General features: G+C 35.5%; 1 protein-coding gene across 1 annotated transcript in view; it reads left to right on the top strand.

Moving 5' to 3' along the window:
• NDST4 (N-deacetylase/N-sulfotransferase (heparan glucosaminyl) 4) overlaps positions 1-16,046 on the top strand; it is a 300,692-nt gene extending 284,646 nt beyond the window's left edge. Inside the window, exons 12-15 of the mRNA XM_011948380.1 lie at positions 4,359-4,529; positions 10,076-10,185; positions 13,921-14,023; positions 15,886-16,046. Coding sequence (XP_011803770.1) covers positions 4,359-4,529; positions 10,076-10,185; positions 13,921-14,023; positions 15,886-16,005 — 504 coding nt within the window. The 3' untranslated portion in view covers positions 16,006-16,046. The remainder of the gene's footprint in view (positions 1-4,358; positions 4,530-10,075; positions 10,186-13,920; positions 14,024-15,885) is intronic.
• The last annotated feature ends 4,680 nt before the right edge of the window (positions 16,047-20,726 follow it).

Below are 20,726 nucleotides of genomic sequence, written 5' to 3'. Positions count from 1 at the left end.
GGGTGGCAACAATTCCAAAAGCTGCTAAAAAATCAAACTGTTAGGCAAAGCGAAAGATGTGGAGGGAAGTGGAGCCCTTACCAAAAGAGTAAAAAAGAGCAAAGCCAGATGGATTTTGGTGAAGAAAGAAGTAATTGGGGGTGAAGAAATAGAGGCAGCACTTGCAAAAGACTCCAAAAATGTGATTTTGAAGGAGTAAAACAGGACACTGGTTTATTACATAGAAGCAGAAGTGGAATTGAGAAAACATCGTCTGTAGTAGTGGTGATTTGATAAGTCATTTCCAAAGAAAGAGAGGTTAAAGGCCCAGAGGAGAAAATAGGTAACTAACTCTGTGAAGATACAAGAAAGAATGGCTACAGGAAATGGCTTAGATGGTGAGACCAGTGGCAGCCCTGCCTCCATTCTGAGTTCTTAACTTTTCTTGTGTTGGGATTCTTCCAGCTGTCTGATGGTTCCTACGAGTGTTTCAAAAATATATTTTAAAAGCATGAAACTAAATATATATACAAAATAAACTGCTATGTTAATGTGAAATACTTTTTCAATTAGTAACAATTAATGATTTTTTAATTAAATCATTATATGGTAAGTTCTAATGATGAGTCTAGTACTATAATAACTTTGAAATAGTAGTGACCATAAGCAACATTTTGATATATCTAAGACACCAGTAATGGGATATAAAATAACTGATTTTTATTGGTGGTAAAATCACAACCACAGTACAATAAATACTGTGGCTGTTGTCTATATTCATTCCATTCAGTAATTACTGAAAACAAAAAGCTTTTTGTTTGTTTGTTTTTGTTTTTGTTTTTTAATGGAGTCTGGCTCTATCGCCCAGGCTCGAGTGCAATGGCGTGATCTTGGCTCACTGCAACCTCTCCCTTCTGGGTTCACGCCATTCTCCTGCCTCAGCCTCCCAAGTAGCTGGGACTACAGCACCTGCCACCATGCCCGGCTAAGTTTTTTTTTTTTTGAGACGGAGTCTCGCTCTGCCGCCCAGGCTGGAGTACAGTGCGTGATCTTGGCTCACTGCAACCTCTCCCTTCTGGGTTCACGCCATTCTCCTGCCTCAGCCTCCCAAGTAGCTGGGACTACAGCACCTGCCACCATGCCCGGCTAAGTTTTTTTTTTTTTAGTAGAGACGGGGTTTCACCGTGTTAGCCAGGATGGTCTCGATCTCCTGACCTCGTGATCCACCCGTCTCGGCCTCCCAAAGTGCTGGGATTACAGGCTTGAGCCACCGCGCCCGGCCAGTTTTTGTTTTTTTATTTTTTGTTTTTTTAGTACAGTTTTTGTTTTTTTAGTAGAGACGGGTTTTCACCGTGTTTTGCCCAATCTCCTGACCTGGTGATCCGCCCGCCTCGGCCTCCCAAAGTGCTGGCATTACAGGCGTGAACCACCGCGTCCTGCACAAAGAGTATTTTTGTCGTTTTTCTTTTTTTTCTTTTGCTGATCCAAGTCCATAGACACGCTGTATTCTATCAACAGGCCGATGTTTAAGAATCCCTGGGTTGAAACTTAAGAGATAGAAGAGGGGAAGAATGTAGACACTGGTAAACCCAAAGGCCTGAGATAGAAAAATTGAAGTGACTGTGATGGTCGCCTGGAATGAGTTAATCTGATGAAAAGACGGTGATAGTTTCAGGACATAGCAGTTTGAGAAGAGGAGAAAAGAGAGGATATGAAATCATCATACAGTGGTGGGATAAAGCTGACAACAGACATGTAAATTCACCTACAGCAATGATGGCCTAATACAAGTTGGTAATCTTGACGTTACGATGGTAACACTGTATTATATACCAAAATCCCAGCGATGTGAGTGCATTTTGTGTATGCACAAATTTAGTGCATATACAAATTAATATCAAAGTAAAGAATACTAAAAGGGAATTTTTGAAGGGTGTAGTAGGATAACAAGTACTTTCATTTTTTTCTTCTTTTCCTTGATTTTTCAAAATTTATTTAATAAAAAATATATTACTGAAAACAAATACTGATGTATAGAAAAATGTGGCATTGCAAACTGGAAGGCAAGTCGTTGGGATCTAAAACTTACATTGGAAGCAAAATTTATAAACTACCATCAGAATTTATCTAATCCATGAGTCAGTATTTCCCACAAGGTACAAGAATTATGTCTTTCTCACTTTGTGAACACTCCTTGCAAAGCAAGATAAACCTATTTTTTCAGTAGACCAAAAGCATTAAAATGTGAAGCCTTAAAGTTTTGAATTTAAGCAACTGAGGAAAACGTCAAACATTTCGCTAGCATGGTCACTACGTAGAGTAGATTTAAGTGAATCTTTTTTTTTTCACATAGATTAAACTAGTTCAATAAAAGCAAATCTTTATGATGTGTGTGCCTCTCTGAGCTTGCTTTTTCAAATAAATTCTTTGAACATACATACAGGTTTCAAAGGAATTATTTTTTCTGATAATACTTTTTTATTGCTGTATGGCAGTGAGTAGGGCCCCACACTGCTCCACATTTCAAAATAATGTAGCCTATTACTTAGCTAGTCCCATCTATTCAGTAAATACCATAAATCCAAAGCTCAGCAGGTATAATTCAGAAACTCCTACAAATGTCACCTGCCACTGTAATTTCTACCCCACATTTTTATAATGGACCTCGCAGAGGAGCTATAGTGCTATTTTTCCATAAAATATGTCCCTTTGTGACTTCATGGTCATATTTTTATGCTAATCTACTTAGCTGCAGGAAATAAAGAAAAGTTGGTGCTAAGCTGGCATAAGTCAATATAGAACAGATTAAGCACAGTTTCATGTTATCACTGCTTAAGGTAGACATTTTAGCATTACTGTATTAAATATGTGTGTAGTGCGTTTCTTATTCTTTATTGAAATTATATAATTTCTACACATTTTGTTAAAATGAGTTATATCATCTATATACTCAGCATAAGGTGTACATATATAGAAATATCAATAAATATACAACAATGAGAGGACTTCAAAAGTGTGTGCCACTTATTAATTATTCTTTAACCATTCACCATTTCCTAATCATCTTTACTTTTCTAGTTATTTTTATTTCTAACTCACACATAAGATCCATCACTCACACATAAGGCCAGCCATTACACAGTCATAAACAGGGACCAGTATACTTCCACCTTTACCCTATGCTAGAAGTTTTTCAAATTCACTTTCCGAAGTCTCACAACACTTATTCCCACACACTTCATCTACCTTTGCTCAAACTTACCTTAGATGATGAAGTCCTCTTAGTTTTCATATGTGTTTGGTATTTTGTTTTGTTTTTTTTTTCTGAGTCTCACAATCTTTCTCCTTACATTTTAGCTCAAAAGCTTCAACTGTTGAAAACTCCTTTCATGCTGCAGTCAGAATTAATCACTTACTGATCTGACTGTCACAGCAAGTAACTTCTACCTCTAATCAAATATGTCAAATATTCAACTTTATTCCTATCTATGGTCTCCTACACTAGATCTGATTTCTTTGAAGAGAGTAGTTGTGTCTTATATCTTTTTATCTCCAGGATCTATCTCAGATCTTTGTTCTGGAAAAAAGCTTAAATAATGCTTGTTAAATTGTATTGACTGTTAAATTTATCTCTCACTGAGCTGGGCTGTCTCCTGTTTGACCAATGATAGTTTGATGTGACTCAGGATTTGATACTGAAAAGTAGAAGTGAAGCAATATTCGTAAATTAGCAGGTTTAGGTAGAAACCCATGTGAGAGCAAACAGAAAGGACCTTGGGTGACATCAATATGAACATGACACCTAAACAAGCGTGAGAAATGGACAGCAGCTTTCTCTGTACCCATAGCACCTGCTACACAGGGGTATTGGGAAAATGTTAGAATCTGAGGGAATGGCTGTAATGAAATGATGGCCCAAGAAACATGTATGACTACTCTTAAAAAGACTGTTCTTGCAAAATCTAAATTTTTCATGAGGCTTGATTTGTCTGGTCTCTGACATCTTCTCATTCTTAATAATATCCATGAAGAAAATCCTCACATCCTATCTCTGCCTTGCACCTAACCACTGTAGACTTATAACTACAAGTTTATGTGCATACCACTTGATATATAGTGAAGGCTTGTACTTTAACTTACTTTAAAGTAAGCAGTATGCCAATGGGTGTTCCAGTGTATGCAGTTGTCATTCTATTTCATTTTGTTCATTTTTTTATTCTAAAATTAAGTATTTAATTTGTTATTCTTGTGTGACATAAAGGACACACACACTTATACACACACACCAAGCACACACATGCATGTGCTCACATATACACATATGCATATCTACACAGGCATTGAAAAAATTAACTTTACAATTGAATTTCTTGTTAAAGCACCAACGATCACATGAAGATCCAGCTGCTCTGAGGTTCAATTTCTATGAAGTTATTTCAGCAGGACATTGGGCTCCATCTGACTTAAAAACTTTGCAGAGAAGATGCCTAGTACCTGGATGGTATGCAGTCCACATAGAAAGATGGCTAACTTACTTTGCTACTTCTCAGGTAATGTCCTGAAATTACTTTCTTCTGTTTATTTTATTATAATGTCCTGAAATTTTGTATTTTATCATAATGTCCTGAAATTACTTTCTTGTGTTTATCATGATTGTATTGCACTGACAAGCAGAAAATGTGAATGAACATTGCCACAGACGGTGATTTATAATCAGAACAATTATAAGTAAGGAAGAAGTGTGCATTTTACATTTTTAATTTTATTAATACTATTAACATGATAAATATCTCTAAAACACATTCTTGCAATCTTCTTTTGAATAGTAGCTAGTCTCAGAGTGATAAGTTCTCCACAGGAGACATCATGGGATTTACAGGCAACAACTCTCAACTACCAGTACAACAGCCAGTTAGACAACAACTTTATGAAACACCACATGGAGATAACTACATGATGTTTGTTCTGTATGGCCCTTATAAGGAAAGAAGGTCATTCACTAGGCTGCCAAATGGGGAGTGTTATAATGGCTACAGGAATATGAGATAGACCAAGAAATAAGGATTTGAAAAAAGGCATCCATATATTTTTTTTTTGTATTGATCTTTAAAAAAAAAAAAAAACTTTTAAGTTCTGGGCTACGTGTGCAGAACATGCAGGTTTGTTACATAAGTATACATGTGCCATGGTGGTTCACTGCACCCATCAATCTGTCATCTACATTAGATATTTCTCCTAATGCTATCCCTCGCCTTGCCCCACACCCCTGACAGGACACAGTGTGTGATGTTCCCCTCCCTGTGCCTATGTTCTCATTGTTCAATTCCCACTTACAAGTGAGAACATGTGGTATTTGGTTTTCTGTTCCAGTGTTAGTTTGCTGACAATGATGGTTTCCAGCTTCACCATGTCCCTGCAAAGGACATGAACTCATCCTTTTTTATGTCTGCATAGTATTCCATGGTGTATATGTGCCATATTTTCTTTATCCAGTCTAAAATTGATGGGCATCGGGCTGGTTCCAAGTCTTCGCTATTGTGAATAGTGCTGCAATGAACATACATGTGCATATGACTTTATATTAGAATGATTTATAATCTTTTAAATATATACCCAGTAATGGGATTGCTGGGTCAAATGGTAGCTCTGGCTCTAAATCCTTGAGGAATTGCCATACTGTCTTCCACAATGGTTGAACTAACTTACGCTCCACCAACAATGTAAAAGCGTTCCTATTTCTCCACATTCTCTCCAGCGTCTGTTATTTCCTGACTTTTTAATGATCACCATTCTAACTGGCATGAGATGGTATCTCATTGTGATTTGATTTGCATTTCGCTAATAAATAGTGATGATAAGCTTTTTTCCATGTTTGTTGATCGCATAAATGTCTTCTTTTGAGAAGTGTCTGTTCATATCCTTTGCTCACTTCTTGATGAGATTGTGTTTTTCTTGTAAATTGTTTAAGTTCCTTGTGGATTCTGGATATTAGCCCTTTGTCAGATGAATAGATTGCAAAAATTTTCTCCCATTCTATAGGTTTTCTGTTCACTCTGACAATAGTTTCTTTTGCTGTGCAGAAGCTCTTTAGTTTAATTAGATCCCACTTGTTAATTTTGGCTTTTGTTGCCATTGCTTTAGGTGTTTTAGTCATGAAGTCTTTGCCCATTCCTATGTCCTGAGTGGTATTGCCTAGGTTTTCTTCTAGGATTTTCATGGTTTTAGGTCTTACACTTAAATCTTTAATCCATCTTGAGTTAATTTTTGTATAAAGTGTAAGGAAAGGGTCCAGTTTCAATTTTTTGCATATGGCTAGCCAGTTTCCCCACCATCATTTATTAAATAGGGAATCCTTTCCTCATTGCTTGTTTTTGTCAGGTTTGTCAAAGATCAGATGGTTGTAGATGTGTGGTGTTATTTCTGAGGCCTCTGTTCCATTTCATTAGTCCGTATATCTGTTTTGGTACCAGTACCATGTTTGTTTGGTTACTGTAGCCTTGTAGTATAGTTTGAAGTCAGGTAGCATGATGCCTCCAGCTTTGTTCTTTTTGCTTAGGATTGTCTTGGCTATACGGGCTCTTTTTTGGTTCCATATGAAACATCAACATAAAGTAGCCCTACACAAAACCCCATCCAAAGGTTATCAGCCCCAAAGATCAAAGGTAGATAAATCCATGAAGATGAGGAAAAACCAGGACAAAAATGATGAAAATTTCAAAAAACAGAATGCCTCTTCTCCTCCAAATGATTGCAACTCCTCTCCAGCAAGGGCACAAAACTGGACACAGAATGAGATTGATGAATTGACAGAAATACGCTTCAGAAGGTGGGTAAGGAGCCGAAAAATGCAGCATGAGAACTTTGTGAAGCATACACAAGTATCAACAGCCGAATCGATTAAGCAGAATAAAAGCTATCAGAGATTGAAGATCAACTTACTGAAATAAGGTGTGAAGACAAGATTAGAGAAGAAAGAGTAAAAAGGAATGAACGAAGCCCCCAAGAAATGTGGGACTATGTGAAAAGACCAAAGCTAAAATTGATTGGTGTACTTGAATGTGACAGGAAGAATGGAACCAAGTTGGAAAACACAATTCAGGATATTATCCAGGAGAACTTCCCCTACCTAGCAAGACAGGCCAACATTCAAATTCAGGAAATACAGAGATCACTACTAAGATACTCCATGAGAAAACCAACCCTAAGACACATATCGTCAGATTCTCCAAGGTTGAAATGAAGAAAAAAATGTTAAGGGCATCCAGAGAGAAAGGTCAGGTTACCTACAAAGGGAAGCCCATCAGACTAACAGCAGATCTCTGCAGAAACCCTACAAGCCAGAAGAGAGTGGGGACCAATATTCAACATCTTTAAAGAAAAGAATTTTCAAACAGAAAAAAGAATTTCATATTCAGCCACACTAAGTTTCATAAGCAAAAGAGAAATAAAATTATTTAATGAGAAGCAAATGCTGAGGGATTTTGTCATCACCAGGCCTGCCTTACAAGAGCTCCTGATGGAAGCACCCAGTATGGAAAGGAAAAACCTGCACCAGCCCTGCAAAAACACATCAAAATATAAAGACCAATGACACTATGAAGAAACTATATTAACTAATGTACAAAATAACCAGCTAGCATCATGATAACAGATTCAAATTCACACATAACAATATTAACCTTAAATGTAAATGGGCTAAATGCCCCAATTCAAAGACACAGATTGACAAATCGGATAAACAGTCAAGGCCCATTGATGTGCTGTATTCAGGAGACCCATCTCACATGCAAAGACACACATAGGCTTAAAAGAAACGAATGGAGAAATATTTACAAAGTAAATGGAAAGCCAAAAAAAAAAAAAAATACAGAAGTTGCAACCCTAGTCTCTGATAAAACAGACTTTAAACCATTTAAACCATCAAAGATCCAAAACGACAAAGAAGGGCATTACATAATGGTAAAGGGATCAACACAACAAGAAGAGCTAACTGTCCTAAATATATATGCACCAAATACAGGTGCACCCAGATTCATATAACAAGTTCTTAGAGACCTACAAGACATTCAGACTCCCACAAAATAATAGTGGTTGACTTTAACACTGCAGTGTCAGTATTAGACAGAACAATGAGACAGAAAATTAACAGGATATCCAGGAATTGAACTCAGCTCTGGAGTAAGTGGACCTAATAGACATCTACAGAACTCTCCATTCCAAATCAACAGAATATACATTCTTCTCTGCACCATATAGCATGTATTCTAAAATTGACAACATAATTGGAAGTAAAACACTCCTCAGCAAGTGCAAAAGAATGGAAATCATAACCAAAAGTCTCTCAGACCACAGTGCAATCAAATTACGACTCAAGATTAAGAAACTCACTCAAAACTGCACAACTACATGGAAACTGAACAACTTGCTCCTGGATGACTACTGGATAAATAACAAAATTAAGGCAGAAATAAAGAAGTTCTTTGAAACAAATGAGAATAAAGAGACAACGTACCAGAATCACTGGTACACAGGTAAAGCAGTGTTGAGAGGGAAATTTATACCACAACAACAGAAAGCTGGAAAGATCTAAAATCAACACTCTAGCATCATAATTAAAATAACTAGAGAAGCAATAGCAAATAAATTCAAAAGCTAGCAGAAGACAAGAAATAAGTAAAATTAGAAAATTAGAGCAGAACTGAAGGAGATAGAGACACGAAAAACTCTTCAAAAAATCCATGAATCCAAGAGCTGGTTTTTCGAAACAATTAAGAAAATATATGGACTAGCTAGACAAATGAAGAAGAAAAGAGAGAAGAATCAAATAAACACAATAAAAAATGATAAAGGGGATATTACCATTGATCCCACAGAATACAACTATCATCAGAGAATACTATAAATGCCTTTATGCAAATAAACTAGAAAATCTAGAAGAAATGGATAAATTCCTGGACACATACACCTTCCCAAGACTAAACCAGGAAGAAGTCAAATCCCTGAACAGACCAATAACAAGTTCTAAAATTGAGGCAGTAATTAATAGCCTATCACCTAAAATACCAAAAACAAACAAACAAAAGACAGGATCAGACTGCTTCACAGCTGAATTCTACCAGAGGTACAAGGAGAGACTCCTCCCTAACTCATTTTATAAGGCCAGCATCATCCTGATATCAAAACCTGGCAGAGACATAACGGAGAAAGCATAATTTTACATTCTGTCTTCCAGCTTAGGGCAAGTTGAAACCCTAGTAGCTGGGCCTTACCATTGACCTTTTTCCAGTATTCTTTTTTTTGGAGACGGAGTCTCGCTCCATCACCTAGGCTGGAGTGCGGTGGTGTGATCTTGGCTCACTGCAACCTTGGCCTCCTGGGTTCAAGCAATTCTCCTGTCTCAGCCTCCCAAGTAGCTGGGACAACAGGTATCTGCCACCACACCTGGCTAATTTTTGTATTTCTAGTGGAGACAGGGTTTCACCTTGTTGGTCAGGCTGGTCTTGAACTCCTGACCTCAAGTGATCCACCCTCCTGGGCCTCCCAAAGTGCTGGGATTACCGGTGTGAGCCACTGTGCCTGGTCTTTTCCAGTATTCCGTTGACAATTATGATTTTCTAGGGCAGTGATCCAATGATCAGTAAGGCAGGGACAAACATTTCCCTCTTCCCTCTGTCTTGTTTTTTTAAGATTAGATGAGTGATTTTCATTTGGATGACCACTATTTCTGAGCCCTAAGCTCCAGGGTCAGCTAATAGGAATTTGGTAGGCTGGATAGTTATCTGATCACACAACAAATGGAAAATTATGTTTCTACTAAAGTACTAAATCAAGAAAGTGTCTATGTTTACTTCTAATTTACAAAAAGCAAGTTAATGGTGATAACTTGATAATTCACAAGAAATGATGCCTATGGCAAACTTTATTGTTTATGTGGAAGGATAGAAGAATAATAAACATTCAAATGTATTCTAAGTAGGGCATATTTGCTTCCCATCCACACTGATCTAATTTTTGAATGCCACACCAGGTGAAGGAAGGCATCAGTCTATTCAATTTAATTTTGTTCTTCATAAAGTGACTATTTCTAACTTTACAGTTGCTAATTATTGATGGACAGCAGCTGAGATCTGACCCAGCTACTGTGATGGATGAAGTCCAGAAGTTTCTGGGAGTTACACCTCATTATAATTACTCCGAAGCACTAACGTGAGTACTTGATTTCATTTCCATTATTTGCCATCATAAATTATCACTGGTAGGTGTGTATATAACATCATTAATACTAGCTAGAATTTATACATCCTGTGCTACCTACAAGCAATCAAAGGAATCTCCTCATCAGTCATGTAGTGTTTCTTATTTATTTATTTATTTATTTATTTATTTATTTATTATTTTTTTTTGAGATGGAGTCTCGCTCTGTCACCCAGGCTGGAGTGTGGTGAAATGATCTCGGCTCACTGCACGCTCCGCCTCCCAGGTTCACGCCGTTCTCCTGCCTCAGCCTCCCGAGTAACTGGGACTACAGGCAGGCGCCACCTTGCCCAGCTAATTTTTTGTATTTTTAGTAGAAACAGGGTTTCACCGTGTTAGCCAGGATGGTCTTGATCTCCTGACCTCGTGATCCACCCACCTCAGCCTCCCATAATGCTGGGATTACAGGCGTGAGCCACCATGCCCGGCCATGTAGTGTTTCTCTTTCAAATACCAGAAATACTTTATTTTATAAAGTATATTTTATATTATTGTAAATTCTTCTTTTTGTGAGTTTTCCCTGTACCAGTTTGATTAAGTAAATTTTTCACTTGCCTACCTGTGCAGAAAGCGTCCTAGAAATTTAGGTTACAAAATTGAAAAAGATATTGTCTCCTCTTTCACATAATTTACAGTTTAGAAATGAAATGCAATATTTAGGGCCGAATTGGGAAATGAGTATATTCGTGTTTTATTCTGTATTTATTAAATTACTTATAACCAAATATAATCATGTATACTGTTCCAGCTATTTATTGTTGCATGACAAACCATCCCAAAGCCTAGTGGCTTATAATGACCATTATTTTATTATGCTCATGGAATCTGTGGGTAGGAATTAGATAGGATACAGAAGGATGGCTTGTCTTTGCTCATGATGTTTAGAGCCACAGTCTGGAAGACTTGAATATCTGGATTTGACTCAGATGACTGGGACCCGAAATCATCTGGCGTCTCCTTCACTCACATCTCTGAATCCTGGACTGGCATGGCTCAAAGGCTGAGATCAGTGGATTGGTGACTGTCCATGAGGCCTCCTGGATGACTTGGCTTTCTTACACTGTGGTGGCTGTGTTCCAAGAGGGAGCAATAAGTCAAGGGAGCATGCGGTCCAAGACAGTCAAGTCCTTCTCTAACCTAGACCTGCAAGTCACACAGTTTAACTTAGGCTGCATTCTACTTGTTATAATAATCACTAAAGCCAGTCTAAATCCAAGGAGAGAAAAACCAGACAGCACCTCTTGATGGGGTGGGGCAACATCACCAGTGGGAAAGAATGTGGGATGGGAGATATGATTGCTGTCATCTTGGGAAAATAAAACCATATATGTTTATAATTAAAAATGGGGAGAAATGTAAAAGAAGCAAAATGACAAACAAAAACAGGCAGCCAAAAGATACCTTAAAAGAGATTGTACTTTACTCATAAAAGCTTCTCCCACAAAGTCTGATACAAAACCTGTTAAATTTTAGGTAAAATTCTAACAAGCGCAATTGTATAATTTCCCATTTCACAGCAGATTAGAATCAGCAATTAGACAATTAGAGAGGCTAACAGAGGAACAGGAAAAGCAGTAATAAGATTGGGTTGTTCCTTATCCACTAAAACAACCTTAATGAAGTTTTTACCTACACATGGAAATAACAACAACACAAGGCATATTCCTGTTAATTAAGTAAATGAAGCTTCCTATAATATGTTTGTATTAATAGTTACTGATGTTGGCTTTTTTTCCCTGCCTCTCAGCAGTAGTTGAAGTAATGTTTCTATCCTGTTTATGACAAATAGTTGCTTATGGTTCAATAAACCTGTAAAATTACACTGTTGAAGGAGAGATTACAAACAAGTACAAAATATATGATTTTAATATGTCTCACACATCACAGAAATTAATAACTATAGTGATGTTCAGTAGAATAAAAAAACTCAAACCACGACCAACTCATGTGCTAAAAGTTGCCTAACAGTTATATTGAGGAAGGTTTTGCATCTTAATTTCACAATTTCATGCCTGCTAAGGTAAAACCATAAAGCAATGAATTGATGTAACTTACAGAGGATAAATGTCCTTTGTTAGACTTAAGGCATATGAAGTTGCCAATGCAATAAATGAAACCAGTACAGCAAAATCATGTAGATTCAAGGTTATGACAACCCCATCTAAGAAAAAAAAATGACTTTCAGTATTCTGGACGGCTCTCCTTTCTCTGATTGTATTAAGCTGTGCCTCACAACAGCTGCTGTGGAAAGCAAGGAGAGACCACAGCCCATCCTGAGACCATGGCACTACCTGAGAGCAAAGGAGATGCTCTCAGCATGTGTATAAATATGTTGGCTTTGCTGTCAGGGTTGTATTTTGCCTTAATGCAGTTAAATATTCTCATCCTGAGGCAGAAAACAATGTTTAGGGGCACTGTTATGCCAACTTCCTCATCTCATTTTATACAGCACGCTGAATTGGTTTTCCTCTTGGGAAATTAATGAAAACAGGAGAAAGGACTGTGATAGGCAGAGAGCAGATTGAAAAGTCCAGGTTGGAAATGACTCTGTCTTTCTTTTATCCATTTAACTAGTGATATATTTAATTTTAATTTACAACATGTACTAGGACAACTTGGACTGCAAGGTTCAGGTCTCTAATAATAGGTTGGGCAAGGAACTGTGAAGAAAACTTCCCTCTCCCCCTAAATGAATTCACATATGTGCAGAAGCAAATTGCAGGTGCACCGGTATTATAGGAATGGGCCCAGGGCAACAAAATATTCTGCAACTAATTAACTTTACATCCCAGTCAATTATGCTTCATCCTTCTAAAACATCTGCTGAGCAACAAAAATGCAAACCTTTTCGATGTTTTATGCATGCAGCAAGTCCCATAGTAATGAACTTAAAATTTCCCTTCTTATTTGGTTCATTCTTCCATTTTTCCTCTCCTGTTAGTCCTAAACAAAAATTCTTATATATTTGACTTTTTTAAAAAGAATTAGGCCACACATCCTTTCTTTTGTAACTCAGAGCAGCTATGGGAGCAAAACAGCATTAGAGTTTTCTTTAAGAATATGGGTACCTGAATTATCGAACAGAGTATCTGCGTTCAACAAGAGAAATAAGAAGTTGTCTAATCTTCCACTTTATTTTTACACTTCTAATTGGTTTTTTGAAAAGTGTAAACATTTTGAACTATAAAAAAAGTAGTATTTTCTGAATTGAAAGCTTTAATTCACGTTTATATTCACAGAACTATACCTACATTACATTCAACCCCTTTAATGTATACCAGTGAATGATTTCAAATAAATCTGTTAACATATCTTTGAAATCACCTCCATAAGTAAAGTATCCTAAAGTTCGTTTATATATGGGCTGTAATTTTAGCTATTGGTCTTTGATCTTTTATGGATTCATAGGTAAGCTAAGGAACTTAAGTTAAAAATTTAATGTAAAATTAAACTAAGGATTTTTTCTTTTTTTTCATTAGAGTATAGCTACTTAAAATGCATAATAACATATAGCTTCTTTCATCTCAGTTTAGCCTCTCTCAAATCAGCTAAATAAATATCTGGAACAATGAATTAAATTAAATCAATGGGCAAACAAAAATACATTTCCTTTATTCAATTGGTGAGGCTGTCTCACTGAAAATTCTCCATACAATTTGTAATCATTATATGTTTTATGTATTGTAGGTTTGATCCCCAAAAGGGTTTTTGGTGTCAATTACTGGAAGGAGGAAAGACAAAATGCCTTGGAAAAAGCAAAGGCCGAAAATATCCACCTATGGATCCAGAGGTAATATTTTCTTAATCTTTGAATTACTCTAGCAAAAATATTTGCAAACAGCTATTTCAAAACTAGTAACAAGAAATTTGCTTCCTTTATCTGCTCTTTCTTTGCAATTAATAATTGTATATACTTAGAGGATGACAGAGATAATTGATACATAGATAATAGATAGATATAGATCGATAGATAGGTATTAAGGATTAATATACATTCCTAGAAATTCTTTGCTGTTTGAATGCAATTCAAACATAAATATTTACTAAAAAGTGACTCATTTCCAAATGTAAAGCACTTAAATAGTTTACTAAACAAGTGATTTTGGATAAAATATTAAAGTATCATTATTATATATTCAATATAGATATTCAAGGCCTACATCACAGGTGGAACTGGACTAAGCAATGGAAAGAATACAAAGACAAAACAGTTGTGAACCCAGATTTATTACAGGATAAATAAATTAGTTATATCCATTGATTTGTATTAAGGACATAAAAACATAAAACAATGACAAACGAAACCAGAAAATGGCAGGAAAATATTTCAATAGAAGTGAGGATATGAGAAGAAATGCCTTATCTGGTAGAACAGGCTTGGAAAACCAGTCAGCAATTGGCTCAGCCAGATATCATACATATTTCTTTTACGGCAAGGTGGGCAAAGGGGGATGCAGTTGATTCATGGGTTACTATGGAAATAGATGTACCAGAAGGTGCTTAAGCTACATTTTTGAACTCAATAATTTCAAAAGAGTTTCAGAAATCATTTTAATCCACCAAGAAATAAATGTAATGTTCCCACTACTACTATAAACGTCTTATCCGAAATGTGAAGTGTTTACAATCTGGTTTAAGGGAAGAAACATAATGAAATACCTGGTGAATGGTCCAAGATGAAATGTAGTTGTCTTAAATCCATTTTCACAGTATACACAAAAGTTGCTAAGGGAGTTTTATGTGGAAAAAGACCATTTGTGTTAAAATATTGAGGAGGGATTAAGAGAGATGGTGCAACTTGGACCAAACGGAAAACAATGCAGGAGCCATTGTTACCTATGCCAGCAACAGAAAAAGTGTTCATCTCTAATTTTATCAAATAGATGGAACGCTGCCAGTTGGGCTATAATATGAGATAAATGACACCCGGAAAGAAAGTCCAATTGTCCTGTTTTCCAGAAATCTGTGTAGATGAAAGATAACTATAGAACTAAAACCATTCATATGTTTTATACTTTTTTAGCATTTCTCTAATAATGGCCCATCTCTGCAACATGATTAGAAACATGAGCATTGTAAAAAGGTTCAGGTTTCAGAGACCTTATAATATTTTGGAAGCCTAAGGCTCTTAGTGACTAAAAAAATGTATTTCATCTCTGAGTAAATGTATAAAAATTGTGCATAATATTGCAAGTTATTGTTTGTAAAAGTGAATTTTAGTTTTTATGATTATGCTCACATTTAATTTTTATATTATGAGCCAATTTTCAAAAAATATATGTTGGTTTATCTAGCTTACTTCTGTAAATTTCGGTCCTCATGCAGTCCTTATCTCATTTATCTCTAGTATTATACTCCTGTCATCGTTTTTTCTTTCTGTGTAGACTTCATATATCCCACAATGAATATGTGCTGTAATGACAGATAAGCCGCATAGGATACACCTGGTCCTGTTTCTATTTTGTAGCCACACATTCGCCAAATATTTTCAAAAGGTAAAAATAACTGATATTTGAGGAAAAATACAAGAAATATAATATGTTGTAGACACGTATATTGTAGTAGATATATTCCGTAAGAAATATAGATTACAAAATCCTGTTTGATGAAATGAAGAGCTTTTTTCAAGTTCTTCTTGTTTTTTCTTTCCAGTCTAGAACTTTCCTCTCTACTTACTACCGAGATCATAACGTGGAACTATCCAAACTGCTACACAGACTGGGGCAGCCTCTGCCGTCATGGCTGAGACAGGAGCTGCAGAAAGTGAGATAGCACTGGAGACAAGAACCAAGCCTCTCAAGATACTTCTAGTGTTAAAAAAAAAAAAAAAATCCACAACCTTTATTCTTAAGCACTTGTGATTGTCAACAAAGAACTGTGTGAATAAATTTCCTTCAGCCTTTTTCATAAAATCAAAACTGTTATATATGCACGCATTGACAATTACTAGCATCAATCCCTGTGTAAGCTTCTGGGAGATAATGTGGGGGTTTGTGGCATTATCCAGTTTCTAGTGTATAGATCATAGCACAGCCCAGTTCCTATGTTAAGCATAAGGTTTCAGATACTTTGTGTATGCCTGATAATCTGGATTATATACAAGTGACCAGTTAAAATTTTAAGGAAAAAATGAGTGAGGTATCTGTAAATGAGGTTAGTCGTAACTCAGTATTTGAAGTAAGGGCTAACATTTTCCCCTTGAGAATTTAAAAACAATTTTGCTTTTATTATGAGAAGGAATTATGTGACCCCATACTCTTATTGTGAGTAATTATTCTTTATTATATCAGCCCACATGTTTTCTTTCTGCAGTGACTCCTCTCTATTAATTTATTGACTTAGAGCTTCCCATGTGTTTTGTTTTCCTCCTGTAAGAGGGGACTGTCTGAGAGCTTCCATATTCACTGATACTATTTTATCTTCCATATTCACTGATGTTATTTTATCTGGCAGCACATGCCTTTCCAATTGAATTTGTCATTATGATTCCAGCAAAATCTGTTAAAGTTTTTGGGGAAAAAAAAGAGTATGAAGCTGCATAATACCACTATTAAGTCTAAGGCCATCTTTAAGTGGGTCCAGAAACTTATCATACTAATATTCTAGATATTTCCACCTTAACAATGATATAGTATTTATATATTTTTCACTATCTGAGGTATAAATAAAGCTTTATTGATAAAATATGCAATGAAAACACCAAGGTGTGTTTGCATATATAGTGAGGCAGTGTGCCTTCTATGTAGTATATGTCAATCTTTTTAAAGCATGAATTTTTTCATATATGCCAGTACATCTACTGTTGTAGAAGATTGTGTTTTTAATGCCTATTTAAAAATAAGTATAATCCAAATCTTACCTCTTCAAACATCACTAATTCTCTTTTTTTTTTTTTTTTTTTTTTTTTTTTTGAGACGGGAGTCCCGCTCTGTCCCCCGGGCTGGAGTGCAGTGGCCGGATCTCAGCTCACTGCAAGCTCCGCCTCCGGGTTTACGCCATTCTCCTGCCTCAGCCTCCCCAGTAGCTGGGACTACAGGCGCCCGCCACCACGCCCAGCTAGTTTTTTGTATTTTTTTTTAGTAGAGACGGGGGTCTCATCGTGTTAGCCAAGGTGGTCTTGATCTCCTGACCTCGAAACATCACTAATTCTCTAACCTAAATCCAATTTCTCAGCTACGCCACCCAAATGGTAATTTCTGGAGAAGTGATGTTCTTTCTCTCTTAGAGTTATAGGTTATTTTCTTATTTGGAGGTTATTGTAAGGCTAGTTGCATTTTTATCTCATTTATCAATGAAGGTATACTGATATTTTGTTAAACTTTTCAGTAATACATGAAGGTAAAATTTCAACAGAACAGTAAATCAAACTGACTTTGGTAACATTACCCAACAACCTCCAGAGTAATTTTCTGTTGGCTGTAGATAATACTACTTTTTCTTGTAATTTGAGAAATTATGCTTGCAATAATATAATAGCAAATCAAAGATCTGTATTTTTCTGTATGTTGTTTGTTGTTGATTTTTAAGCAAACACATCAAATTTATGTGTCCTAATTGAGGTATTCAGCATCCAACTTTACATTCATACTTCATTAAGATTGTTTGTTTTCCTGTTGTTTCTCAGCAAAAGGATCTTGACCCTCTTCAAAACATGTAAAGTTTTTCATGGATATGAATGCAAATCACATATACTTTTGTTGTTCCTCTCTGTTAGCTGTGAGGCTCAATTCTCCACCTCGTTATTGCATAAGTGAGTGTGTGCTTCACAGCGTTTTATTACGCACACTAAAATCACAGTAACTGCATGTACAGCTCTAACCTTTGATTTATTCATTAGTTTCCTCCAATGTATAATTCTTTCTTTTTAAAAATAGAGATTAACTTTTTTTCAAGTGGAATAAAAGTAATATTTATAGAACAAAGGGAAACTTCTTTACATCTCAAGTACAATCTATGTAACTCAAGGTTCTCCAACCCATCACCTGGCATTTAAAAGTGTAACTCATTTTATACCATTTTCATTGTTTTCTAAATAATGTGTACAATATCAGTTAGCTATCTAAAGATACCTGGGAGCAAAATTTCCCCCAAACTCAACTAGTCTTTTCAATTTGGTTACTTTAATCAGTGTGAACATATTTCTCATTAAGGTTGATAGTGAAGACAACAAAATAAATTTTAATTATATAATTTATCTTCATCTTACAATAAACTACTAGGAGGAACTCTGGGCTGTGAGATTATAATTAATCAGGAAAAATTTAATATTTAAGAATATCTTGCTGTTTTCTCCAATTTTTACCCACTGGCTATTTTAGAATTATTGACTCAAGATTTTAATACATGTAATTATTTAAAATGTTAAATAAATTTGATCTCATGGTCTTAAATCATATATGTTTTAGTAGTCATGAAATTTATTTAAGCTATCTATAAATAAAAAAGTAATTACAAGGAAGTTACAGAAATGGAGAATTTTAGTTCTTAGGCTAAATTCAGGCTGTTTGTTTAAACTTTCTTTTAATTTCTACCAATGAATATGAGGCATCACAAACCGTAGGCAAAGCAATTAAGTAGAGTAGTATATTAATCTCTCAAATAAAGTGTCAAACTAACTTTCAGTGGTATCTATTCAATAGTCAGTATAAATACAGAGACGGGGTCTTGACAAAAGCCACAATAAAAACAGCATGGTGGGCCATAAAGCAAAAGAAGTTTCTCAATAAATATTTCTGAAAAGGGATAGATACCTCATCGCTGTGAAATAACAACACCTTAGAATCCTGTATGTTCTCTTCACCACTTTAAATGACATAGTTTCTTTAAAAATTCTAAAGCAAGCTAGTTTCTCTCCTTTCTTTTTTTATAATCCAGTTGTCTAATTCACAGATATAATTATTGATGACCTCACATTGATAAAGGCAAAAACAATATTTGATTATTGTCTTTATCAAAATGTGTATGCATATCAAGTAACAGTCTCCAAAAATTATATTACAAAACTCATCCCAAACCAAATTTTGTTTGTATTTAACAATGGCCCAAAGAGAATTAAATAAACAACAAGAAAGAATGCTAGTGAGAAAAAATTATACACTTTTTATCACATATTTTCTAGAAAAATAGCTTTTAGTCCAATGCAAGATTTTGTAACCCTTAATTCTAACAAACCCATCCATTGACACTGTGTAGTTTTTGTTGTTCTGTCTCACTGTTTTAATATAATGTGACACACTTACCATGAGAACTGCTTTATTTTTAATTACAGACAACACAAAACATGTATAGGGGGAAAGATATCTTAAAAGCTCAGTCTCTGGTGGCTAGAAAACATAATTGTTTTGTTGATTGAAGTACCTCAAAAATAATGCTAGCCCATTATTCCAAAAAGAAAAAAAGTCTGTTAGTCTTGCAAGTAGAATTTTCTTTCAACAATAAGAACACAGCTTAGCTATGGACACACACACACACACACACACACACGTTATATGTGTTTAATGCAAATGTATATGCATATATATATGGTGTCTGAGAAACTTCAACTAGTTTTTGATCTCCCAAATTATATTTTCTATGTCAGCCAGTGAGGTGGGTGGGAAAAGCAGAGAGAGAACTCTGTATTTACTGAAATTGTTAAAAAAAAAAAAAAAATGTAGTACATGCATAGCATATCATTGGTTCTCACTTCCTCGGAATAAATACTACTGCTGGTATGGTCACTAGAGTCATGTTTTTTCTCCTCTGAAATCCAAGGCTTTAATCAATCATTGATTCTTTATCTTTTCTTTTATCTTTCTTCACTGTATACGTACTCCCTGAATTTTAAACCCTTAACAAGTATAACCACAAGGTTATGAGAACAGGCTTTGGATGTCTGAATTCTCACCCCAGTTCTACCTCTTACTAGCTACTAGTTGTGTGGCCTTGGACAGTTTGTGGAACTTTTCTATGCCAGTTAGTAAAAGATAGACAATAATTATTCATTGGGTTTTTGTAGGCATTAATTGAAAATACATTTAAATAACTTAGCACAATGCTGATGCAGTTGTGTGGGAATGTGTTAACAACATGTAAAATTTGAATCATTCTCTCTTCGTTTATCAAAAAATATGTTTTTCCTACTCCTTTTAAAATAAAACATATAAATCTTAAACATATAATTATATATGGTCAAAATGGGAAACTGTCTTCCTCATCGCTATCAAAAATAAATTTTGTACTTTTCTTTGTTGTTTTTCTGATAATATTGACAGTAAAATAGTGCCATCTGAGTCCATTCTACTGAAGTCTCTTTCCTTTTTCTCCTATCTATTCCTTTGTCAGTCTATTCAGTAGAATATCTCCCTTGTACCTTCTCTTTATATTGCTCTCTTAAATTTCTTTGCAACCTAACACATATTCTATCAAAAATATCAGATCTAGAACTGCAACTTCCTCAAGCCAAAGTCACAAAATTTAATGACAGCATATGTATCATATGGAGACATATATAT

The sequence above is a fragment of the Colobus angolensis genome, unplaced genomic scaffold (genome assembly GCF_000951035.1).
Source record: "Colobus angolensis palliatus isolate OR3802 unplaced genomic scaffold, Cang.pa_1.0 Scaffold279, whole genome shotgun sequence".
Lineage (NCBI taxonomy): Eukaryota > Metazoa > Chordata > Mammalia > Primates > Cercopithecidae > Colobus > Colobus angolensis.
This window is presented reverse-complemented; position numbering and strand designations above follow the sequence as displayed.